The sequence below is a fragment of the Molossus molossus genome, unplaced genomic scaffold (assembly GCF_014108415.1).
Source record: "Molossus molossus isolate mMolMol1 unplaced genomic scaffold, mMolMol1.p scaffold_m16_p_5, whole genome shotgun sequence".
In the NCBI taxonomy this organism is placed as follows: domain Eukaryota; kingdom Metazoa; phylum Chordata; class Mammalia; order Chiroptera; family Molossidae; genus Molossus; species Molossus molossus.
The window spans coordinates 36,839,837-36,866,900 of record NW_023425388.1 but is presented as its reverse complement, the minus strand read 5'-3'; the positions used below and the strand labels follow the sequence as shown (position 1 = coordinate 36,866,900).

The following is a 27,064-nucleotide window of genomic DNA, read 5'->3' as shown; positions in this document are numbered from 1 at the left end:
GCTGGACTACAACCCCTGAGCCAAACCGGCCAGGGCTGGATCTCCAGAATTTTAAAAAGCAAACAACCATTAAAAAGCAAACAACCACATGCAGAAATGTTTAAAAAAAAAATTGTTTCAAGTTTTTATGAGGCCTTTGTCACAAATGTGGCTGAATATAAAAGTAGATGCAAAATGTTTTTGTTTTTTTAAATATTTTTTATTTATTGACGTTAGAGAGAGAGAGAAAGGGAGAGGGACAGAGAGATAGAAACATCAATTGGCCGCCTCCTGCATGCTCCCTACTGGGGATCGGGCCCACAACCTGGGCATGTGCCCTGACTGGGAATTGAACTGGCCACCTCTTGGTGCATTGGTCGACGCCCAATCACTGAGCCACATCAGCTTGGCCCCCGTTTCTTTTTTAAAAATTTATTTTCTATTACAGTTAACATACAATATTATATTAGTTTGAGGTGTGTGTAGCATAGTGATTCTACACTTATAGTGAACCCAGTTTCCATTCTTATTTAGATAGAGAGGATTGCACCACCATCTCCCTTGTGTAAATACAAACACTAGTATGCTAAAGAGGCATAATGAGGGAGATGCTTGATTTTGTTAATTCTTTGTATATATATTATCCCTGTTTTGAGTGGCTCCTCTGTGGAGAAGACTGGTACTATAACATATAGATTACTGTAGGTATTTTGTTTATGTGCTTGTTTTTGTTGGTGGTGGGGGGAGAAGTAAAACCAGATCCTTTATTTAGACAGCATGAATTTTTTATTGTCTCATTCTCTCTGCAAGCAAAGATTTGGAAGGGCCCCTGAAATTTCATTTCTTAGTTATAGTGATTATTTGACCGTGCTCTAGGAGTTTCTGAATTAACTTTTTTTTTTTTTTTTTAAATCCTCACCTGAGGACAATTTTGCCTTTATTCTCAAATAGAGCGAGAGGGAGGAAAAGAGAGAGAGAGAAACATCGATGTGAGAGAGACACATTAAGTGGCTACCACCCACACGACTCCAGCTGGGGCTGAGGACAAACTGCAACCCATGTACGTGCCCTTAGCAGAAACTGAACCCTAGCCTCTCTGGTCCACAGGCCAATGCTCTAATCGCTGAGCCAAACCGGCTAGGGCTGAATTAACTTTTGTACAAAAACATTTTCTCCTCCTCAGTCAAATAATACCAGCTCTTCATCTTGGTTAAGTTTGGTAACTTATTTCGGAAGCTTCATAAGTAATTACATTGATAATTAGTTGGAAGAATATTTAGACGCAGATTAGAAAGGATGGGACTTATTTTATGGATTTTAATATTGCATTTTTATGATTTTAAAGTTATCTTTATATGTATTATACTTGTTCACTGACACTCCTCTTCTCCCCAAAGAAGGAATTCAAGTGGATAGACTTTGTTAAAAGTTAATATAGATTTTCTGAGGACCTATAAAATTTAATAAGAATAAATCATGTAGAGATACAGGTTTATAAATTAATTGTTTTAGATAATCTCATCACAGTGCAGCTTATTTTATGAAATCTATAGTTTTCCAGGAAAAGTTGTTTGTCATTGCATTTTTAAATCACTCTTGTCTGAAAGACTTTTTTGTTTTTTTATCCTCACCCGAGGACATTTTTGCATTTATCTTCAGATAGAGTGGGAGGGAGAGAGGGGGGAAGAGAAAGAAAGAGAAACATCAATGTGAGAGAGACACATCGACTAATTGCCACCCACACAATCCCAACCGGGGCCGGGGACAAACTGCAACCAAAGTATGTGCCCTTAGTGGGAACTGAACCCAGAACTCTCTGGTCCGCGGGCAGATGCTCCAATCGCTGAGCCAAACTGGCCAGGGCTTGTCTGAAAGACTTTTAATAACTTTCTGATAATCATGACCTTCTAATGTAAAAAGTTTCCTCCTTTAAATTTATTTAAAATTTTTTATGATATTTTTGAAATAATACTAATTGTCATTTTTTTCTCTCACAGCTTCATATCCTCCAGTTCAACCTCATCCTCTAATAAAACATCAGCAGATTCCTCTTCATTCACCACCTCCCAAGGTTTCCCATCATCAGCTGATACTACAACAGCAGCAACAGCAAATTCAGCCAATCACACTCCAAAATCCAACTCAAGATCCACCCCCATCCCAGCACTGTATACCACTCCAAAATCATGGCCTTCCTCCAGCTCCTAGTAATGCCCAGTCGCAGCATTGTTCACCAATTCAGAGTCATCCCCCTCCTTTAACAATGTCTCCTAGCCATTCACAGTCAGCACAGCAGTCTGTAGTGGTGTCTCCTCCACCACCTCATTCACCAAGTCAGTCTCCTACTATAATTATTCATCCACAAGCACTTATTCAGCCACACCCTCTTGTGTCATCAGCTCTTCAGCCAGGGCCAAACTTGCAGCAGTCCACTGCTAATCAAGTGCAACCAACAGCACAGCTGAATCTTCCATCTCATCTTCCACTTCCAGCTTCCCCTGTTGTACACATTGGCCCAGTTCAGCAGTCAGCCTTAGTGTCCCCAGGTCAGCAGATTGTGTCTCCAGCATCACACCAGCAATATTCAACCTTGCAGTCCTCTCCAATCCCAATTGCAACCCCTCCACAGATGTCAACATCTCCTCCAGCTCAGATTCCACCACTGCCCTTACAGTCTATGCAGTCTTTACAAGTGCAGCCTGAAATTCTGTCCCAGGGCCAGGTTTTGGTACAGAATGCTTTGGTGTCAGAAGAGGCGCTTCCAGCTGCAGAAGCTTTGGTCCAGTTGCCATTTCAGACTCTTCCTCCTCCACAGACTGTTGCGGTAAACCTACAAGTACAACCACCAGCACCTGTTGATCCACCAGTGGTAAGCCCTTGGAAGCTCTTTGACTTTCTTGCTGAACTGAAAGTAAAACTGTTTTCCCCTACATTACATTATATTACTAGAGCTACATGCCTATGAATTTAAAAAGCTTGAAATTTACATCTGTCAGTGTCTGACAAACATGCTATATGGGGGAAAAAAAATGGCCATTTGTTGTAGTCTGGTTGCATGCTTGATAATTTGTGATGGTTATTAAAGTCCCTCATTAATTTTATTACTATTTAAACAAATCCATCTGCTATCTTTACAGAGTTGATTTTTTTTCCCCAAGGGAATACATTTGAACCAGTGTCATCTGCACAAAGTTTTTTCTCTTAAGGTGATTATCCTTCATAGATCCCTTCTGTTGTATGTTCTTAAACGTATGGTTTATCTAGTTAACCCTTTTTGGTTTGTATGCAGAATGCCTTTAGGAGCTTTTGTTTCAAGGTGGAGGTATGCTCGTATGATACAATTTTCTGGTAAAACTATATTTTGTAATTAAAATTGTAAAAACATTTATTCTAGGAAAGAATGCAACTTTGCAAAAAATATTAACTGTAGATCATCTTTCAGAATTATTAAACTTCTGATTTTTAAATTTCTACTAAGGGAAATTGTGTACTTAAAATATTTGTCATTTAAAAAGGTAAAAAAATCTCAGTGGATGAATTGAATACTGAAGATGAAAAAAGTCCATTAGGGGGAGTCAAAGTTTTGAATAATTGAGATTGTATGGTGAAAGTTATCAGAATAAACCCCTAAAAATGGTATATATTGCCTAGAAAGGAAAGTTGTCCTGAAAAATGTTTTTTAAAAACATTTTCTAAAGGACTTTTTAAATTATAAAGTAATTTAGAGTAAAAATTGAATAAGGTCTCAAAATTTTAGGTAAAATGATCAAATTAATAATTTATAACTGAAGAAAACAGTCTTCCCAAAAGGAGATTTATATTTTTATATAAAGATCTCGCTGCAGGGACTTTACCACTTAAAGATCAATAACCATTTACTCATAAAGGAAAGCATTTTCAAAGTCTGTTCCTTAGTGGGGAAAATTTATTGATTCTTTATTCTTGACTGTAATAGGCATAAAGAGATTGAATTTTATTTCCTGTTCACTTTTATTAAAAACAAAACTTGACAAAAACAACGAGCATCTAGAAATAAGTTTGTCATTCAATTATCATGTCTCTATATTTTTTTAAAAGGAATTTTGGAGAGTTTACAATAGATATTGTAACAAAAATACAGGCTTCAAAGTATACAGTACCTTCAAAGATATCAAATTTAATTTAAATTTATATTTATTTTCTAGTTCAGTAAATTGTTTTTTAGCAAGTAAAAAATAAAATATTTATGGTCTAATTTGTCATGTCCTTCTCTCTCAAAAAAGATTTTTTTTAAAATTTATGTTATCTCATTTTTGGAAGGTGTGTGTGTGTGAAAATAACTTTCTGTGCTGTCACTGGTATGTTCTACTTGCTATTGATATTTTCATGTTATCTTTCTTATACCTTTCTGTGAGTACCATAGCCTAGTTTTAAATTGCTATGTTTTTCTTTTATTATCCTTAACCAAATTTTTTTTTAATCAAATAACATTTCTTCACAAATGACACCTTTCTTCACAATTTCCTTGTTTCAAATATTTAAAGGTATATATATATATATATATATATATATATATATAAAGTATATATATATTTCTTAAAATAGTTGAAAATTTGAAAGATAAGTGAATTATCAAAGTAAAATCAGTGTGTTTTAAAGAGATATATTTGTAAGTATATTTATCTCTTCGTTGATATTTGGGTGTGATAAGATGTGGTGAAAGTAGATAATTAATAGTCCATGGTTTAGTTAGGAAAGGGAGACAGATGACACTAATGTACTTTATTGAGGTAAGTTTGGCAGGCATTGCTACTTTTGGAATAGTAATTATGAGCTAAACAGAAATTGTGATGTGCAGTATTCTAGTGATCTTGTAAGCAAAACCTCTACTTGTTTGCTTTACTCAATATTTTAGTTGTTGACTTTAGATTTTTCTTTATTGATTTTTAGAGAAAGAGGAAGGGAGAGGGAGAGATAGATAGAAACATCGATGGAAGAGAACATCGATTGGCTGCCTCCTGTATGCTCCCCACTGGGGATTTGACCCACAACCTAGGCATGTGCCCTGACCGAGAATTGAACTGGCGACCTCTTGGTGCATGGGTCGATGCTCAACCACTGAGCCACACTGGCCAGGCAGATTTTTTTTTTAATGCTCATGGTGCCAGATATCTGGGACAGATCTGCTTTTGTCTACTTCTTTTATTCATTAACTTAATTTGCCTTTACGTGGGTAGTTTGGAAGAATGTATAGTTAGATTTAACTATAAGGAATGAAAAGTATTTTACAGTATTATTTGATGGATTATTTCAAAATATATAATATCCCTCTATTTATCCTTTACAATTCTCATTATTTTTTAAAAATCAGAGTTCCATGCATGATCAAACTTTGATTCCTTAAAAGGTACTGTGGTAGGTGTTTAAAAAATTTGTGACAGCATTAATATTAAAGAGAGTTTAGCATTTTAAGAAAAGATAATGATTTTTGGAGGAAAAAGAATATCTAAGAAAGGAGTGCTACACAGATAAAATTGAACTGGTTGATAAATCAATACTTGTCTAATTACCCCTGACTCAACATCTCTGCCACTCCACCAAAATAAGGTAATCACTACTACAGCAGATACCTCTCACTAGAAGATTTTTTCCCCTCTTTAACCTCAGGACTTTTTTTGGATGATCTCCCCTGTGTTGGACATTATCATCACTAAAAAACAACAACCATGTATAGATATTAACAGCTATTGTTATTGCACACTGTACAATAATGAACAACTGCTTTCACTTCTGAGGATCCAGACATGAGGCAAGGAATCTGTTGGTGAAACAGGTTTCCAAATGCAGATTTGTGAGCAAATATTTTTAAAATGTTGCCTACTTAGTAGCTGATTTGGATCACAGTTCTGGATATTATATTTGATATAAAATTATCAGTATCAGTAGGATTAAAAAGTGTTTAAGGCAGCCCTGGCCGGGTTGGCTCAGCGGTTAGAGCATCCACCTGCGGTCCGGAGAGACCCGGGTTCGGTTCCCGCTAAGGGCATGTGCCTCGGTTGCAGTTTGTCCCCGGCCCTGGTTGGTCGTGCGGGTGGCAGCCACTCGATGTGTCCCTTTCACATCGATGTTTCCCTCTCTCTCTCTTCCTCTCTCTCCCTCCCACTCTGTCTGTACAAAAAATGGAAAAATGTCCTCGGATGAGGATTAAAAAAAAAAAAAAAGTGTTTAAGCCAGAAGATTTCTCAGTAGAGGCTTGTAAAGTTAGTTTTAAAAAACCTATCACTTATTAAATATGCTTTTGTGGATGAAACTTTATAGTCCTTTTTATGACATCTGGTTTATTTTAGATTCAGAAATCTTGATTGTTTTTATATTTAATTTTATGTACTTCAAATCAAACTTTATCAATAGTTTGATTAAAAATATATGCAGTGTTAGATATCACTTAAAGTTTTTTGTTAACGTTGAAAAGTTTTAGTTTTAACATTTATTAGAAATATTAATCAGTTTGGGTAAATCTTAAAAACTCACAACTTTGTAAATTTAAGTAGTAAGCTTTGCACATAAAAAAAGGGAGGTGAACTACTTAGCCGCTTTTTTAAAAAAGCCTGTCTTTCAAAAACAATGGTTAAATAAAGAATGATGACAAATCAAAGTACCTGTGTCAATCTCTAAAACTGGACTTTGAAAATTCAGTATTAAAGTTATTGAAAAATTAATAAGTGATACTTTGTTATATGGTTCCTTCTCTGAGTGCTTTTGAGTCCATGTTTAAGTACAGTCTTTACAATTGAATAACAAGGTAGTTAAGTTAAAGACTTAAAAACTTTATAATTATAGAATAATATTAAAGAACTAAAATTAATGTCTCAAAAGGGTTAGGGTGGTGTGTGTGTGTGTGCGCGCATGTACATTTGTTGTATTTCAGGGACAGATATTTGCTGTTTATCTGATATTTGCTTATAAAAAATTATTGATTTTCTTGAGTAGATCAGAAGATTAAAGAAAGATATAATTGCATGCATACCTTTTTTTGGTACTCAGGTATTACTTTTCTCAATTTAATCTTTCACATAAATACAATAAAGAGCCTGGGATGTAGTCCTTTAGGCAGTACACTTCCTGATATGTTGTGTGTCATTTTGGAGACTTACTTAGTGTGCCAATGAAAAATATATCTATTTTGATTTACCACAATTAGAAGTTAACAGAAACAATAGTAAATTCAAAACATTTCTTTAACTTATCAAAATTAAAAATATGTCCTGACTTGACTGTCACCTTTTTGAAGCCTTAGTCATTTGTAAAACTGATACTGATCCAAAACTTGCTTTTAGTGAATATTGTCAAGAATTTGCAAAACTTCATTTTTAAAGTTTTCTTTTCAACCTGTCAAATAGTCATTTTGCCTTGTTTTTAAATTAAAAACACTTTGGAATTTATTTATTTTTTAATAGGTGAGAAATACCTTATTAAATGTATTTTTAGCAACATTTTAAGGCAGTATGGTTTGTTGTTGCAGGTTTATCAAGTAGAAGATGTGTGTGAAGAAGAAATGCCAGAAGAGTCAGATGAATGTGTCCGCATGGACAGAACCCCACCACCACCCACATTGTCTCCAGCAGCTATAACTGTGGGGAGAGGGGAAGATTTGACTTCTGACCATCCTTTGCTAGGTAAGGAAATATCTCAGTTGGGGGGAATTTTCTATTAGATAAAATGTTAGTTAATGGGAAAGTTGTTTTTTTTTTTTCACTACAGATGATATTAAACTAGTTTGTTATATAATTAATTGCTGTAAAACAAATTAGAATTAAAGATTTTTTGAAGAACAATGAGAGCAATTGATGAGGAACTACCCAAATGAAAAACATATTGTAACTTCCTAATTTTTATTGGTTTGTACAGATATGTTTCATATGATCATTCAGACTCATGTATCAAGCTATTTCTAGCTTAAAAACTAGAATAAATCAAAGTTCTATCAAAAGATATCAATTATGCCCAGCCGGTGTGGCTCAGTGGTTGAGCATCAAGCCATGTACCAAGAGGTCACCAGTTCAATTCCTGGATAGGACACATGCCCAGGTTGTGGGCCCGATCCCCAGTGGGGGACATGCAGGAGGCGACCAGTCGATGTTCTCTGTCTCTCTCTCCTTCTCCCTTCCTCTCTCTCTAAAATAAATAAAGAAAAAAAGATATCAATTATGCCTTCCCTAAATCAGAAAGCATTCTAAGTCGTATCTGGCATTTCTCATAATTGCTTGTGATCTAGGCTGAATAAATGCTTTTAAAAGTGTTCTTTCCCATATAGTACTTAAATTAAGCCTCACTAATTCTTACTAGAAATGGATTAAAAAATTTTTGAGCTTGATCATTCCAATTCTTATTCACTACTTCAGTGCTACTTTTAAGTTCAAATAAATCTTTTGTATGCTCCTTCTCACAATATCAAAGTGAATCTGAATCCTAGTTATTTTACTAAAATATTAGTATGATCTATTGCCCAGTGTCTTTCTTTTTTATCCTCACCCGAGGACATTTTTCCATTTTTGTTCAGATAGAGTGGGAAGGAGAGAGAGAAAGAGAGAGAGAGAGAGAGAGAGACATATCTCGTATGAAAGGGACACATTGAGTGGTTGCCTCCTGCACTACCCCATCCAGGGCTGGGGACGAATCGCAACTGAAGTATGTGCCCTTGGCTGGAATTGAACCCGCTACTCATTGGTCCATGGGCCAATGCTCTAACCATTGAGCAAAACCGACCAGGGCTGTTGCCCAGTGTCTTGATTCTAAAAATTATACATTTTGTGTTAGTGTTGTTGTTTTTTAAATTTATGAATATTTTATTTAGGTCAGGGGTTGACAAACTAGCTCATGCTTTAAATCTTTCCTGCTGCCTGTTTTTATATGGCCCTTGAGGTAAGGATGGTTTAAAATTTTTTAAATGATTGGAAAAAAATCAAAACGAGTAATATTTCATGTCATGTGAAAATTATGTGAAATATAAATTTTTTTTTAATCCTCACCCAAGTATATTTTTCTGTTTATCTTTAGACAGAGTGGGAGGGAGAGAAGGAGGGAGGGAGGGAGGGAGGGAGGGAGAGAGAGAGAGAGAGAAAGAGAGAGAAAGAGAGGAAGAAACATCAATGTGAGAGACACATCGATTGGTTGCCTCCTGCAGGACCCTAACCAGGGCCTGGACCGAAACGCAACTGAGGTACGTGAATCGAACCCATGACTCTTTGGTCCGCAGGCCAACGCTCTAACTGCTGAGCCAAATTGTACAGGGCTGTTTCATTGTTCTTTAATACAGTTGTCTGCAATACAAATATTATCTATGGCTATTTTTGTGTTATTGCAGCAAAGATGAGTAGTTACAAAGACCATACTGTCCTTTATAGAAAGTTTGTTGACCCCTGATCCCGATAATACTAATGTTGGTTCAGGTTTCATTGCAATTATTCTGTTCCATTGCATATCTCTTGGTCCTCATGATCATTTCAGGTATGAAGAACCACTGTAACAGGCATGGAAACAAATTGTAGGGGCATTGACTTTGCTGCCACAGTAACCCTTGCCCTCTCTTTTCTTCAACATGCTACATCTCATCCTTCCATTCTCTCCAGTTTTTATTCCCTTACTACAGATTTGAATCTCTGGAAAGCATAGAAGGAAAATAAATTTTCTTCCAATTTCTCCCCCTCCTAAAAAAGAGAAAACGTTTAGTCAGTAAAATTATACAAAATATTTAAGACAAGTTTAATATTATTGCTTTTGTATATTCAAAGCAATACTTCAAAAGATAGATGTAAGAAAATCTAACTCTAGTATGAAATTTTTGTATTTTCTGTACACTGAAAATGAATTGATGCTGCAGATTTTCTGGAATTTTGGTTTAAAGGCAGAAATAGACATTTCCAGTAATTGGATAATAACCTTGCATTGTGACTGATAAGCATCACTAATGGTACTCAAAGGAAATTGTAAAAATTTTGAAATATTGGAGCACAATAATATCTTCCCACGTGAGGCAAGGAATATAGTCTGAGATCCTGTCAAGCATATCCCTCTGGCTAAATTGTCTAAGTACAATGTAGAATTTTGAATCCTCCTATAATTTACTTCATACATATTATTCTATTATAGTATGGGGGGCGGGGCAAGCAAGGCTGATATTTAGGATAACTTTCATCAAATCATGAAATAAACTAACCTGCAAAATAGAGGGACTTGTTTTTTATCTAGGATTCAGTTTTTATAAATCTCTGCTCTTTTTTTATTTTTCTCAGATATCTATACTCACTGATATTCTTAGCTATCAGCTGGTTCCATCTTTCCACTTTAACACAGGCAGTCAAGTTTCAGTGCTGTCGAATGGATGGCAGAGCTATGTTGTTAATGGTTTTCAAGAGTTCGAAAGGGAGGAATTGCAGTGATCCAGCCCATTTTGCAGTTACTTGGTAATACAGTGTTCCCCAAATTGTCATATACAGTGCCACTGAAGAGTTTAAAAAAAAAACACACAAAAAAAAACCACAGAACATTTGTGCATGGGTTTGGATTAGCCTTACTGCTTGACATGAAGATGATGTGATTTGTGTAGTTGATTAAAATCTTTACTTATTTTATGGATTGCATGATCCTTTTTTATTTAAGCATACTTTCAAAGAACTTTTATTCCCTCCTACCATTTGGAATATATTAACAGTAACATAGGGAATTTAATATCTATGTAGCTTAACATTTTGAAACAGCAACAGCAACAATTTGAATCCTCCTATAATTTACTTCATACATATTATTCTATTATAGTATGGGGGGCGGGGCAAGCAAGGCTGATATTTAGGATAACTTTCATCAAATCATGAAATAAACTAACCTGCAAAATAGAGGGATTTTGTAATTATTCAGTAATTATTCTTAATTTGACATTCAAAAACATTCATGTCTTATGGGTCAGTTGTTTTTTTTTTGTTGTTGTTAATCTTCATTAGAGGATATTGGATATTTTTTCACTGCTTTTTTTTTTTAGATAGAATGGAAGGGAGGGAGGTAGAGAGAGAGAGAGACACACACACACATACATCGATTGGCTGCCTCCTGCATGACCCTGACCAGGGCCGGGATCGAACCTGCAACCCAAGTGCATGCCCTTAACCAGGAATCGAACCCGAGACCCTTTAGTCTGAAGGCTGATGCTCTAACCACTGAGCCAAACCGGACAGGGCTAGGTAAGTTCTTTTTAACCATAGTTGGAATGATAACTGAGCAAGTTACCCCCTTCTTCTGTAAACTGGGGGTAATAGTAGTTTCTGTCTCATAAGGTGTTGTGCAGATTAAATGAGATAATAAATATAAAGTTTTTAGAATGGTTTTTTTAAGCACCAGATATTAGCTATTATTGTTATTCATGATTATCTTTAAATTGTCTTTCATATTAGCCTGGGCAAAATGCTAAACATTAAAAGAATGATTTCTTTTCAGAGCAAGTGGAATTACCTGCTGTGGCATCAGTCAGTGCTTCAGTAATTAAATCTCCTTCAGATCCTTCACATGTTTCTGTTCCTCCTCCTCCACTCTTACTTCCGGCTGCTACCACAAGAAGTAATAGTACATCTATACCCAGTAGCATTCCCAATATAGAAAACAAACCTCCACAGGCCATTGTTAAACCACAGATCTTGACCCATGTTATTGAAGGCTTTGTGATTCAGGAGGGATTGGAGCCATTTCCTGTAAGTAACAAGCAAATTTTTATTTTTAAAATAATTTGTGTAACATTATTTTAAAATTTAGTCTATTATTTTCTAATAAAAAACTTATAATTTTATATTAAAAAATTTGTCACTTTTATCTAGAATTTATTTCTCTGTATGTCATGTATATATTCCAAATATATTTCTAGAATTTTATGCTAGCTATTTAGATGTATAAACTAAGGAGGAAACTTGTATATAAAGAGATACCAGTTTTATAATTTTTATAGAACGGTAGTTGGAAGTTTATTCAAATACACTTTCCTGTTTTTTCTTTTTAAGGGGACTGAAATGATACCGAAAGTGTATTTTTAAAAAATTGTGTTTCTTATATAATGTGATACTTTGTGAATTTTAATTTGAGTGCAGAAAATAACTTCCCAATGACCTAATCTTTCTGAAGTTACCCAGTTGATGATTTACAATTAGCAAACAGGTGTTCTCATTATTCTTAAATCTCAGTCTTCAGATTTTTAAAAATTCTTTAGAATGTTCACCTCAAAGTATCTATTACTAAAAGTCTTACAATTTGAGACTAGCTGTATATACTTCATATGCTATTTTCTAGAGATGAACATTTTTTCTTAGAAAAAAATTTAAAATGAAGGGCCAAAATTAAAGAAAACAAAATAGTTTATTTTGAAGGTCTTTGAATCACCTGATTTTTTAGATTTATGGGTAGCGAAGATCTTACATTGTGATAGTTGGTTGCCTAATTAATTGCTTTGTTTTCAATTTGCTATGGATATATTAAACATGGATCTCCTATAAGAGTCCTGACTTACTGAGTAGAGGAACAGTTACTTCTCTCTACTCCTCAGTGTATGGATCCTGACTCTGCAGAATACTGACCGTGGGAAGTCACTCAGTCTTTTTGATCTTCATTTTACTCATCTGGCAAATAGAGATGATACTTTGCTCCTAGGGTTGTTGTAAGGATTAAATATGCATAAATTGTTCTTTGTTGTACCTGGCATTTAATAGGCATAGCTATTATTAATATTACTAGTGACAGTTACAACATTTTTTTTTAAGATTACAAAAAAAGGAATATTGGGGAAATATACAGAAAAATGCACACCAATACCACAAGATATATATTTATATATACATTTGCATATGATTAAGATTATTATTATATATAGTTTTGCTTCTTTCACTTAGTATATCTTGAGCATTTATTTTCTCCTATGATTAATAGTACTTTGGAAACATTTTGAAGCGTTACAGTATATTCTACTTTATGTACAACTATAATTTATGTCATCCTTCCATTGTTGGACATTTAGGTTTCCATTTTTTCACTATTCAAATAATCTTGAAAATAATATATTTGTATATAAATCATTCACATTTTAAATAATTTCTTTATCATTAATTCCATAGAAGTACTGGTATTGGATCACATTATATATATATTTGTAAGATTCTCTATATATTACTAAATTATTTTCTGGAAAGATTATTTAAATTTATTAATACACCCAAAGTATATATCCTTAGCAGCACTGAATATTAATAGTTTTTACAGCAATAAGTTTTATAAATTTTACTTGAGGCATATTAGACAATACTAACTGAAATGAACACAATTTAAAAGTTTATTAATGATGATTCTCCAAAGTTAAATGTAGACATCTTCAGTAAGCTATTGTTGACCAACTGTGGCAGATATTGAAGAATTAACCAGCATTCTTAATTAGAATAAGAGGTTCTATTTTTTCAGATTAGCTGAGGGTTCACTAACAAATCACTAAATATTTTTTATCTGGACTGTTTTTGCTGAAAACATTTCTAAAATAAGTATTATTCATGACTTAACTAAATATACTGAATTCATGACTTAACTAAATATACTGAATGTAAGTGAATTTTTTGTTGTTAATGTTAATGTTTGCGGATTTTCCCATTTCTTTTCACGATTATAGTGGATTTGGTTGTTGAACTAAGAACCAGGAGGCATAAGTTCTAGTTCTGTTTTTGCTTTTGTAAAGAAATCACCTCAACATTTTGAACATTAGTTTTCTTATCTCTATTTATTTACATTTAAGTATAACTGGTATACAATATTATATTAGTTTCAGGTGTACAATTTAGTGATTTGACATTTATATACCTTATGATGTGATCACCACACAAAGTCTAGTAATTATCTGTCACTGTGAGACATTACCATAATATTATTGATTATATTCACCTTCACCTTTCCACCCATCTCCCACCCTCTACCCTCTGACAACCATCAGTTTGATGTTTCTGTGAGTCTGTTTTTTTGTTTTGTTTATTTAGATTCCACATATAAATAATATGTCTTTGTCTTTTTCTGTGGGACCTATTTCATTTAGCATAATACCCTCTAGGTCCATCATGTTGTCACAAATGTCAAGATTTCATTCTTTTTCATGGCTGAGTAATATTCCATCACACATATGTACCACTTGTTTATTTGTCTGTGGTTGGACACTTAGGTTGCTTTCATATCTTGGCTACTGTAAATTTTGCTACAGTGAAGATAGGGGTGCATATATCTTTTTGAATCAGTGTTTTTGATTTCTTTGGATATATACCTAGTAGTGGAATTGCTGGATCATAAGGTAGTTCCATTTGTAGTTTTTTGAAGAATCTCTGTACTGTTTCTTTTTTTTTTTCTTTTTCTTTATTTAGAGAGAGAGGAAGGGTGAAGGAGAGAGAGATAGAAACATCAATGAGAGAGAACATCGATTGGCTGCCTCCTGCATACCCCCCACTGGGGATCGGGCCCACAACCTGGGCATGTACCCTGACCGGGAATCAAACCAGTGACCTCTTGGTGCATGGGTCGATACTCAGCCACTGAGCCACACCAGCCATGCTCTATACTGTTTTTCATAGTAGCCACAGCAATCTACACACCCACCAACAGTGCAAAAGTTCCCTTTTCTCTATATCCTTGCCAACACTTATTATTTGTTGACTTTTTTATAATAGCGACTTTTTGATAATAGCCATTCTGCCTAGTGTGAGGTGTTATTTCATTGTGGTTCTGATTTGCATTTCCCTGATGATTAGTGATATTGACCATATTTTCATATAACTGATGGCCATCTATATGTCTTCTTTGGAGAAATGTCTGTACATGTCCTATGCCCATTTTTTGCCCTTATCTATATAATACTCATAATAATGATCTATCCTAAGGAAATAACCCTACAAATAAAACACTTTGTACATGAAAAATAAATCTTAAAAGTTGCAGAAAAAAATTAAAGAAACTGGAAAATAAAATTTATTACTGATTTTTAAAGAAACTAGGCTGCTAGGTTCCATATTGCTGATGACATGAAGTATAATAAAGTGTTTATGTCCAGATAGCCTAACTTTTTCTCAAGGAATAAAGCACTTAATGACTGTATCTGATCAATTGAACAAGCAATGATCACAGATACCATTCTTTTCAAGAGGTTTTTAATCAACTTATTTCTAAAAGTATTTAAAAAGCTTATTTCATTTTATTCTCTCTCTCTTTTAAAGGTGAGTCGTTCATCTTTGCTAATAGAACAGCCTGTGAAAAAAAGACCTCTTTTGGATAATCAGGTGATAAATTCTGTGTGTGTTCAGCCAGAGCTACAGAATAATACAAAGCATGCGGATAATTCATCTGACACAGAGATGGAAGACATGATTGCTGAAGGTTTGTAAATTTTACCTAAGATACCCTTTAAATTAACTTTGACTTTTACTGTTAGGAACAGGACATGGATTTTTATTCCACAGAATTTTACTTGGAAGTATATACTTTTATTCTCATGTAATGCATTATTTGACTAATATAATTAGAACGCTAACCAGGCTCATAATGGCCCAAAAATAAAAATAACAAGATTGGTGTTAATTTGCATAATGTCAGTTTGACTTTTGAAAGAATGTGGGTGGGAAAAATTCCACTATACATGACAGTAATTAAAAATTTTAGCATCAAAACAACCAATTTTCTGTATTTTTTTCTAAGCCAACTTAAATGACTTTTTTTATTGAGTTTGCTTAAAAACTTAGAGCTTCTGAGTTGTTTGGTTTTAGACTTTCTATATTCTGATGTTTGATATCAGTTGGGTAGTAAATCAGTAAAGATGAATAATCTATGCAACAAGTAGTAAATAAGCCATAGAGATGTAATGCACAGTATAATAAATATGGACAACAATATTGTGTTACAATCATCAAACTTGCTAAGAGAGTAAAACTTAATTATCATAACTAAAAAGCATAATGCTGCCTGGAAGTGTGGCTCAGTGGATTGAGCATCGTCCCATGCACTGAGAGGTCCCAGTTTGATTTCTAGTTAGGACACATGCCTGGGTTTTGGGTCCATCCCAGTAGGGGCTGTGCAGGAAGCAGTTGATCCACATTTCTCTCTCACATCGATGTTTCTCTGTCTCTTCCTCCCTCTCTCCCTCCTGCTGTATCTGAAGATAAATGCAAAAAAATGTCCTTGAGTAAGGATTAAAAAAAAAATCAATAAAAAAAAAATCATTAAAAAAAAGAAAGCATAATGCCCTGGTTGGTTTGGCTCAGCACTTAAGAGTGTCAGCCCACGGACCAAAGCATCTTGGTTTCTATTTCTGGTCAAGGGCATGTACCTGGGTTGCAGGTTTGATGATTCCCTGCTAAGGGTCAAGCGGGAGGCAACCAGTCGATGTGTTTCTCTCTCTTTCTCTCTCTTCCCCTACCCCTTTCTCCCTTCCACTCTAAAAATCAATGGAAAAATATGCTCAAGTGAGGATTAACAACAACAAAAAAGAGAAAGCATAATTATGTAATGTGATAGAGGTGGTAAATACTGTTCCAGCGGCAATCATAATATATACATATATCAGATTAACATGTTGTACACCTTAAAGTCTATTGAATATATTTAACATGTAAATATAGTCAATAGAAAAGTGATTATTTAATATTGGACATATTTTTACATAAAATGTGCCAAAGTTTTAAATACTTTATAATTTAATTTACCAAGGTAATTTTATAAAGTGTTTCTATTACTGTGTACCTCAATATTTATGAGAAGCACTATAGGGTGAAGTGGTGAGATCACTTATTTAGTAGCTTTGGTTTTAGTAGTATATACAGTTTGATTCACTATTTAAAAAATCCCTAATGTGAGGATTCTTCTTTTTTTTTTTTTTTAATTTTTTATCTTTATTGTTGAATGTATTATAGATGTTCCTCATTTTCCCCCCATTGACCCCCTCCTCCCCACTCCCACCACCCTCCTGCCTTTCCCACTGTTGTCTGTGTCCATTGGTTATGCATATTGGATATAAGTTCTTTGATTTATCCCTTTCCACACCCCACCCCCCTTCCCTTTGAGGTTTGTCAGTCTAACAACCAATTTGTACTTCTTAATCCCTTCACCTTTTCACCCATTCCCCCAACCCCCCTCCCATCTGGCAACCAACAAAATGTTCTCTGTGTCTATGAGAACGCTTCTGTTCTGCTTGTTCATTTTGTTTGTAGATTCAATTGTCGATATATGTGTATTCATTGCCATTTTGTTTGTTGTTTTTTTTTATCGTTTTCTTCAAGAAGACCCTTCAACATTTCATATAATAATGGTTTGATGATGATGAACTCCTTTAGCTTTTTCTTGTCTGGGAAAGTCTTTATATGGCCATCGATTCTAAATGACAGCTTTGCATTTATTTGAGTAATCTTGGTTGTAGGTTCTTGCTTTTCATCACTCTGAATATTTCTTGACTCTCCCCTCTGGCCTGCAAAGTTTCTTTTGAGAAATCAGCTGACAGCCTTATGGGAACTCCCTTGTAGGTAACTAACTGCCTTTCTCTTGCTGCTTTTAAGATTCTCTCTTTGTCTTGAATCTTTTGCATTTTGATGATGATGTGTTTTGGTGTGGGCCTCTTGGGGTTCATTTTGTTTGGGATTCTATGTGCTTCCTAGACCTGTATGTCTGTCTCCTTCACCAAGTTAGGGAAATTTTCTGCTATTATTGTTTCAAAGAGGTTTTCGATTTCTTGTTCTCTCTCTTCTTCTTCTGGCACCCCCAAGACGCGGATGTTGGCACGCTTGAAGTTGTCCCAGAGGCTCCTTACACTATCCTCATTTTTTTTTTGGATTCTTTTCTCTTTTTGCTGTTCTGATTGGGTGTTTTTTGCTTCCTTATATTCGAAATCGATGGTTTGCTTCTTGGCTTTACCTTATTGAATCTGTGTAAATTATTCTTTGTTTCAGTTAGCGCCTCCTTCATTTCTGACTGTGCATCCTTCATTTCTGACTGGTCCTTTTTTATGCTCTTGAGGCCCTCCCCAAGTTCATTGAGGTTCTCACTAAGTCCATTGAGCATCCTTATAAGCAGTGTTTTGAACTCTGCATCTGTTAGATTGCTTATCTCCATTTCGCTTAGTTCTTTTCCTGACTTTTGTTCTGTTATTTCACTTGGAACCTGTTTCTTTGTCTCCTCATTTTCGCTGCCTCCCTGTGTTTGTTTCTATGTATTACTTAATGAGAGGTATGGGGCTAGCTGAGACCAGATGCTGCTTCTTTGAAAGAATTGAAGATAACCTGAAGCAGGATCCAAGACAGGCCAATCCTATGGTAAAGCAACTGGCAACAGCTTAGGTGGGCCTGAAAGTTGGGTGGAGCAGGAGCTCAGGCAATCACCAGGGCAGGACAAAAGTGTGAGCCAGGTTGCTAGAGTCCCAGATATGGCGGCTGTCTGCCACCCTAGGAAAGGGCTCACCAAAGGAACAAAGGCCTCTGATAGTACATCTGTCCAGGAGAAAGCCGCTTCTCCAGCCCTTTCTCCAATGCCAAACAGCTCTGTTCTTTCCTGTATGTCTCTGGTGTCTTTCAAGCTGCCTCCCCCATGCTGGAGCCTGGAGGGTGCGAGTCCAAGTACGTCCGTGCTTATGCGCGGGCCCTTTAAGAGGAGCTGCCTGGGGCTCCAGCCACCTCAGCCTTCCTTCCTCAGCCTTAGTTCCCGCTGGTTTTTCCAGCCAGAAGTGATGGGAATTCTCTTCCTGGCACTGGGACCCTGAGCTGGGTGCCTGGTGTGGGACAGGGACCCCTCACTCCTCAGGGAGGACTTTCCCAGCCAAGATATCCCTCCTAATTTTTATCTGTCACACTATGGTGTGGGACCAACCCATCCGCTTCCACCCCTCCTACCAGTCTTGTGGTGGTGGCTGCTTTAATTTCATAGTTGTAGGACTTCCACTCAGCTCTGTGTCAGGTGGTTCTGATTGATGGTTGTGCTGTAGTTTAGTTGTAATTTTGATGTGGTTGTGGAAGGAGGCAATACAGTGTTTACCTACGCTGCCATCCTGACTGAAAGTCCTCTACCAAAATATTTTTGTCTTCCCTGGTAAATCATGACACTGATCATGGTTTCTGTCTCATTCCCTCTCCTTTTGCTGCTGATCCTCAAGTGGTCTCAGGAAAATTAAAAAGTAACCATTCTTATACAAAATTGAAGACCTCTATTAGTTAAGCTGTATGTTCAGCCACTCCAGAAAAATATTTGATAAATAAAATAGAAGTGTAATTTTCTCTGACATAGCCAAAAGGTAAGCAGTCTAGGGCTCCATGATGTTGGGCACCAACCTCCCAATGTCTTATGGCTCTGCCATCCCTAGAATGTTATTCTCATTTCCAAGATAGTTAATCTTTATGGTCACATTCTAATCAGTGAGATGGGGGAAAGGGAGTTTGCAAATATTTCCATTCAAATGTCATTGGTCAGAAATTGGCCACACTTGGGGCAGAAACTGTAGTTTTTATTCTCAGTGGTCACATTCCTAGCTAAAAATTAGAATTTTGTTAGTATGGGAAAAGTAATGAATGAATATTAGAGAATTACCAGCTGTCTTGGGCATAGAATCTGTTCTCTTTATGAGAAGTAAAACTAATGTTCTATTTTTGTTAGGTTGTTAACCCCTCATCAGCAAAAACATTTCCTTCTCCTTTATAAAGTATTCTATTATTATTATATTTTTATCCTCACCCAAGGACATTTTTTTTTAATATATTTTGTTCAGATAGAGTGGGAGGGGGAGAGAGAGAGAGAGAGAGAGAAAGAGAGAGAGAGAGAAACACCGACGTGAAAGGGACACATCAAGTGGTCGCCATCCACACGACCCAATCAGGGCCGGGGACAAACTGCAACTGAGGCACGCGCCCTTAGCGGGAACTGAACCCGGGTCTCTCCAGACTGCAGGCCAGTGCTCCAACCGCTGAGCCAAACTGCCAGGGCTAAAGTATTCTATTATTAATAGTGCATATTGTTCTTTGATTAATAAGAACTGTTAAAACAAAGCTTTCAGCCCTGGCCGGTTTGGCTCAGCCGTTGGAGCATCCGCCTGCGGTCTGGAGAGACCTGGGTTCAGTTCCCGCTAAGGGCATGTACCTCGGTTGCAGTATGTCCCCGGCCCTGGTTGGTCGTGTGGGTGGCAGCCACTCGATGTGTCCCTTTCACATCGATGTTTCCCTCTCTCTCACTCTTCCTCTCTCTCCCTCCCACTCTATCTGTACAAAAAATGGAAAAATGTCCTTGGGTGAGGATAAAAAAAAAAACAAACAAAGAAAAAAACAAAGCTTTCAGTATTGTCTGGAAATGGAACAAATGGAGTCTTTGGGGCTGGCTTGGTGGCAGTGGTGGTTGGGTGAGAGGTTTTGTCTCCAGTACAGGCTTTTCAAGGTCAGATCAGATTACAAGCATGACAGTAAAAACAATACCCCTGGTAGTTAGGACAAAAGGTCTCAGTAAAGTATTGTTGGGCTACGGCTTTGTAAAAGCCATCTCTAGGTCATTGAAGAAGCAATTTTTATTTTACTTGTTTTGAGACTATTTCTTCCATATTGTTACTAAATAAATTACTTTTTCTTACAAAGGTAGTCTTGAGAATTTTCTTAAAATGATCACTTGCCAGTCATAACAGTGTATTTGGATGTCTCTTGGAACTTCAAATATTGTTCATGGTATGTTTTATAGTAGTTCTTGCTGTCTTCACTTGATTTATCACTTTGCCATTTGTTTCTCCAACACTAGGATAATGTAAGTGCTTAAACTTAGGAGTACATGTTTATCCAGGTCTACATTTCAGTCTTTCTCTTCATCTTAACAAGTCTTGGTTAATGAAGAACAAAGTAATATGGAGCTCACAGCCATAAGCTTTAGTTAGTGGAGTGCTGACTTAGTATGGTAATTATGAGGATGCAAGAAAATGGAAAAATATGGTGATTTAGAATTTAAGTTTTTATGTAAGTGTTTCCTAAGCACTTATAGTTCTTGGTACTCTTAGTTCTTCTGTGGAAAATAGATGTGGAACTCTCACTTATCTATACCTAATACCTGCTGGGACTCATGTAGTCTTCACTGCATTTCTTTGGGAAAGGTATTATAGACTCCATTTTATAGGTGAGAAAACTAAATGTCATGAAGATTAATTTGCTTGCTTACAGGTGACTACTGCTGCATATTTTAGGACTTAGTTGTATGGCTCAAAGAAAGTTAGGGATATAGAGGTGGAGGAAGGACATTCTAACTTAATAGAGAGCATCCTCACAAAAAGAAGCAGAGGTCAGAGGTTACAAAACTATTTCTGATTTTAAAGATTAAGTTATTTTTGTTTTAATATGATATAACTAAAATGGAGTTTAGTGTATAGAGTGTTTAATAATTAGATATATACATATTTATATCTATATATACATACACATACATATATATACACACTGTGGATCTTTGAGAATGCTCATTATTTCATATAATCCTCTAAAATCAGACATATCAAAATTTTAACTTCTTCTTGAAGTCATCCTTATTCCCTCCAGTTAGGACTACGTATTCTGTGCTATATATTTCCATAGCACAATGCACCAAAATTCATATCCCACAAGATGCTTTTTGAACGTGTTCCCGCCTCTGCAGGGTAGTGACTTTGTCTCATTCATCTTCATTTTTCTTATAGGGCTTAATAAAGTTATTTACACACTTTAAACATGTCGGATTCCTTAGTAAAATGAACTTATAAAATGTATTGTTTATGTATATAGAGAAAAGTCCATAACATTTTATGCAGGACAAAGAGGGAATTTATGGAGGTGGTTGGTTTTAGAGCCTTTGCCCTGCCAAAGCGGCTGTGGATTGAAAAATTCAAAGATTATTCCTTTAAGATTCCTGGAAAGTATGAACTAGCAGCATCCAAAATAGAAGCTAAAAGAAAATTTGCACAATTAAGTTTTTATAATTTTTCTCTGTTTCCTTCTTTTTTAGAGACATTAGAAGAAATGGACAGCGAGTTGCTCAAGTGTGAATTCTGTGGGAAGATGGGATATGCTAATGAATTTCTGCGGTCAAAACGATTCTGCACTATGTCATGTGCCAAAAGGTATTTCTGTTATTTTGAATTTACTAAAGCACAAACCAACAACCACTGTTAACAAAAACTAAAAACTTGTTGAGTTTACCAGTAGTCAAAACTAGATATTACAATACAGAGGAATAATATCAAATAGACATTATGTGGAACTTCTTTGGTATTTAGGTATTACATTTTGCTCTTTGAAAATCACACATTCATAACACAGTTTTTCAGCATAATCTAATGTTGAAGTAGCAATCTCTTGGTGGTAAGAACATATGCTCAGGAGAATCCCTCCTGTGAGTAGACTACTTAGTCCTTAAGGTGTCAAAACAGTTTTTGTTTTATCACCTGATTTTTTTTTCTTTATTGATTTTAGAGAGAGGAAGGGAAAGGGAGAGAGAGATGGAAACAGTGATGAGAGAGAACATCGACTGGCTGCCTCCTGCATGCCCCCCACTGGGGATCAGGCCCATAACCTGGGCATGTGCCTTGACTGGGAATCGAACTGGCGACATCTTGGTGCATGGGTTGACACTCAACCACTGTGCCACACTGGCCGGGATAGCACCTGATTTTTTAAATCAGTATTGAAATACCTGGAATTACTTTGTTTTGTTTTAAAATATTTTCTTTTGTTTTAACTGTATCCTATTAACTTTAGGTTTCTAAATAAGAGCTTCTAGCATGTTCTTCATGTTGTTACATTATCAGCAAAATATCTTTTCTAAATCTGTTTTTGCAGTAATAGTTTATAGGTAAATAGTATTAATAACAAAAGAAATGTTTAGTATCTTTATTGATCTTGCCTCAAGTTTAGTTTACATTAAAAAAAAAACAACCCTTTGATTTTGATAATGGTAAAAATTCATTAACAGGAACCTTATTTAACGTGAAGTAGAGAGGCCAGAAGGGGGAGCTCTCGTGCCCTATGTTGATCACAAGGCACAATGGGGAAACTAATAAACCTTCCCAACTTACTTTTCCCCTATATATAAGAATTTCCTCTCCTTCATTGATGAAATAAAATAGAAAAATAAAAGAGTAGAAGGGAAGAAGTGTCGCTCACCATGGTTACATGTATCGGGTTGCAATTCCTTGTTCTTGAATAAATCTATTTTGCTGGAGAAATTTCTGGCCGACTTTTTGTTTACAGTCAATGTAATACATCCTAATATTGGTATTTACCACTAAAAGTGAAATGTATGCACAGGTCAATTACTTTGAAATTTGTTCTCTGTTCCAAAAAGAGTTGATGACCTTAATTTTATGTATCTGGGGAATTTCTTGCTTGAACATATTATTTAGTATGGTGGCACTAAAATATACTTAGTAAAACTTAGTATAAGTATTGTACTATTAAATAAGTAATAGAAGTATTTTACTCCCAAAATGTGTTCATTGGTTTCTCAATTGCCAATCTGTTATTCAGATATTATTTTGTTATTGATAATCCTAATAAAATTATGTAGCTCCCATTTAACTTGGGAGTTTTCCAGTTTATGTATACCACCACAAGAAAGAATAGTGGCTCTATGGTTCTGAATAATTAAAAACTCCGAGGGAAAAACTGCCTTACAGAATATTTTAAATTTCTTGACATTTTAGAAATATTTCAGGACTTCTAACACTACCATCACTCTTCTCCCAGAGATGATTGCTGAGTTGGACATTATTATAGCTTTAGGTGAACCTCTTTAGGAGATTAAGGGCCCTCACCTAGGGAAGTGCAGATGAGACAACAAAGGGGAGAGAATAAATCAGTTCAGTGAGGAACTGCTGCTGTTTTACATGACTATCTTGGAGATCTAAATATTTAGGGACTAAATAACAAATGGAAGTTAGTCTCTTTTTTCTGATCTTTAATCAGTGGGGAAAGAAGTTTTGTCAATTGGTAAGAATGGAAATCAGAAACCGACAGAGCTGAATCCATTGAAGAGCATAATGACACAGCAGAGGCTTGTTAAATTGTTTTAGGGTAAAATGAGGTGGCCATCAGGATACTTTTTTAAAAACATTTTTTTGGGCGGGGAGTCTATTCATTCTTGTAGTGCTGTTATTTTCACCTTCTGATAGTTTCATAAGACGTATGTGAGGAAATTCATTTTGATATCTGTTTATTGGTCCTAGAACATTATCAGTAGCAAAGTTAATTTGGGATTTAGTCTTGTCATTTTCTGAAAAATCTTAGAACAAAGAGTTTTGAAAATACGAAATTACAATGGCAGTTTTAGACGTGTAAGAAAAGAGGAACTACATGTATATTTCTTAGCCTTTCTGTAGCTTTTCAGAAATTTGCTTTGTAGATTTCTTTTCACTCTTCTTTCTAGGGACAGGCAAACTGTGCCTAGGCCGAGTCATTCCCGTGGTCTATATTTGTCTATATTTGTCTATATTTGTATGGCCCCTGAGCTAAGGATGGTTTTAAAATTTGGGGGTAGTTGAAAAAAATCATAAGAATAATCTTTTGTGGCACATGAAAATTATGGGAAATTCAGATAAGGGGTTAATTTCCAATATATATAGAGTGCTCATACAACTCAACAAAAGGAAGACAAAGAACCCAATTAAAAAATGGGCATAGGAGCTGAATAGACACCTCTCCAAATAGGACATACAAATGGCCAAGAGACATATGAAGAAATGCTCAACATCACTAATCATCAGAGAGATGCAAATTAAAACAACAATGAGGTATCACCTCACACCTGTCAGAATGGCCGCCATCAACAAATCATCAAACAGCAAGTGTTGGCGAGGGTGTGGAGAAAAGGGGTCTCTAATACACTGCTGGTGGGAATGCAGACTGGTGCAGCCACTATGGAAAACAATATGGTGTTACCTCAAAAAATTAAAAATTGAACTTCCATTTGACCCAGTGATCCCGCTTCTAGGAGTATACCCTAAGAAGCCTGAAACACCAATCAGAAAGAATATGTGTACCCCCATGTTTATAGCAGCACTATTTATAATAGCTAAGATCTGGAAACAGCCCAAGCGTCCATCAGTAGAAGAATGGATAAAAAAGCAGTGGTACATATACACAATGGAGTACTATGCAGCTGTAAGAAAGAAAGATCTCTTATCCTTTGAGACGACATGGAGGGACCTGGAAAGTATTATCCTAAGTGAAATAAGCCAAGCAGAAAAAGACAAATACCACATGATCTCACTTATATATGGAATATAATGAACATAACAGTCTGAGGAATACGGTAGACCCAGAAACATGGAAGTAGGGCATAGACTGACATCCGTCAGAAGAGGGGGTAGGGGTGGGGGAAGAGATAAACCACAGAACTTATATGCATGTATACATAACCAATAGACATGGACAACAAAGCAGGGGACAGGGCGGGTGTGGGGTGGGGAGAGGGGTGCCAATGGGTGAAAAAGGAGAAACATCTGTAACAAAAAAATAAATAAAAATTAAAAAAAAAAAAAATTATGGGAAATTCAGATTTTAGTGTTACTAAATAAAGGTTTATTAGAACACAGTCATGCTCATTTATTATTGTCTGTGGCTGCTTTCATGTTACAATAGCAGAGTTGACTAGTTGTGACAGAGACTTGCATGGCCCATAGGGCCTAAAATACTTACTATTTGGCTCTTTATTTAAAAAAAAATTTTTTTTCTTTATTGATTTTTAGAGAGAAAAGGAGAGGGAGAGAGAGATAGAAACATCAATGAGAGAGAACATCGATTGGCCGCCTCCTGCATGCCTCACACTAGGGGTTTGGCCCACAACCTGGTCATGTGCCCTGACTGGGAGTTGAACCAGTGACCTCTTGGTGCATGGGTCAACAATCAACCACTGAATCACATCAGCCGGGATATCTGTCTGGTCCTTTATAGAAAAAGTTTGCTGGCCCGTGTTCTAGGGCATTGGAACCCATTAAATGGTATAGAACTCTTTTAAGCTGTCATTGTGCCTTATAAAGGTCTACATTTGAAAATATTAAGACAGTCTATAAGTTTCAAAGAATTATGTATTTTTAAATTTCCTGAAGAGAGCTATGAATTCCTTGTGTAATTTTGAAATCTCAACTTTACATTTTTACTCTTTGATTCAATAATACTGTATATTTGAAAAATCCTTTTCTAACCATTTGAAATTTTCTCTTTCTTTACTGTATGAACTTATTTTTATTAATCTCTCCAGGAAATTATTTTGCTGCTATAAAAATCAGTTGCCCTCTCTGTTTTGCAGTAAGTTTCCCACTATCATGCTGTTACTAGGAGAAAATATCAATACCTGACCACTATTAGATTGAAAGCTATATTATACAGATATATACAGAGGCCAGTTTTTGACTGTTAGCATAAGTAAATCCTTTGAACACTATGATTTACCTCCTGAGGTATTATAGTTCTTAACGAAGTATATAGCATTTACTGATTCACAAATTCACTTTATAGTCATAATTAACTACTAAATAGCCTATCCCATATATCATTTAATATTTTTTCTTACTTGAATTTCTTAGGTACAATGTTAGCTGTTCTAAAAAATTTGCACTTAGTCGTTGGAATCGTAAGCCTGATAATCAAAGTCTTGGGCATCGTGGCCGTCGTCCAAGTGGCCCTGATGGGGCAGCAAGAGAACATATCCTTAGGCAGGTCTGTAGAAATCTTGCTTCAATGTACAATAAATACCCTTTTCAGTAATGCAAGGAAAGTGCAATGCTGTATTTTACCTGTACTACATTTTCCAGCTTCCAATTACTTATCCATCTGCAGAAGAAGACTTGGCTTCTCATGAAGATCCTGTGCCATCTGCTATGACAACACGTCTGCGCAGGCAGAGTGAGCGGGAAAGAGAGCGTGAGCTCCGGGATGTAAGAATTAGGAAGATGCCTGAGAACAGTGACTTGCTACCAGTTGCACAGACAGAGCCCTCTATATGGACAGTTGATGATGTCTGGGCCTTCATCCATTCTTTGCCTGGTATGTAATTCGGCACTTTGGCCTTAATATTTTTCTTGAGC

At 35.8% G+C, this 27,064-nt stretch overlaps 1 protein-coding gene across 8 annotated transcripts in view; it reads left to right on the top strand.

The window, feature by feature from the left end:
* The window catches only part of PHC3 (polyhomeotic homolog 3), an 87,533-nt gene that overhangs the window by 44,260 nt on the left and 16,209 nt on the right, over positions 1 to 27,064 (top strand). For 5 of the 8 annotated variants that reach the window (XR_004956838.1, XR_004956839.1, XR_004956840.1 and 2 more), the window contains exons 8-14: positions 1,977 to 2,848; positions 7,481 to 7,634; positions 11,446 to 11,696; positions 15,228 to 15,387; positions 21,988 to 22,102; positions 26,564 to 26,696; positions 26,792 to 27,023. Coding sequence is in view for 5 of the 8 variants with exons in the window: in XM_036243582.1 (XP_036099475.1) it covers positions 1,977 to 2,848; positions 7,481 to 7,634; positions 11,446 to 11,696; positions 15,228 to 15,387; positions 21,988 to 22,102; positions 26,564 to 26,696; positions 26,792 to 27,023 (1,917 nt within the window). In the remaining 3 variants the exon portion in view is untranslated. Of the gene's footprint in view, positions 1 to 1,976; positions 2,849 to 7,480; positions 7,635 to 11,445; positions 11,697 to 15,227; positions 15,388 to 20,603; positions 20,663 to 21,987; positions 22,103 to 26,563; positions 26,697 to 26,791; positions 27,024 to 27,064 lie in introns of those variants that run through there. The other 3 variants (XM_036243584.1, XM_036243585.1, XM_036243587.1) reach the window with 3 other exon arrangements.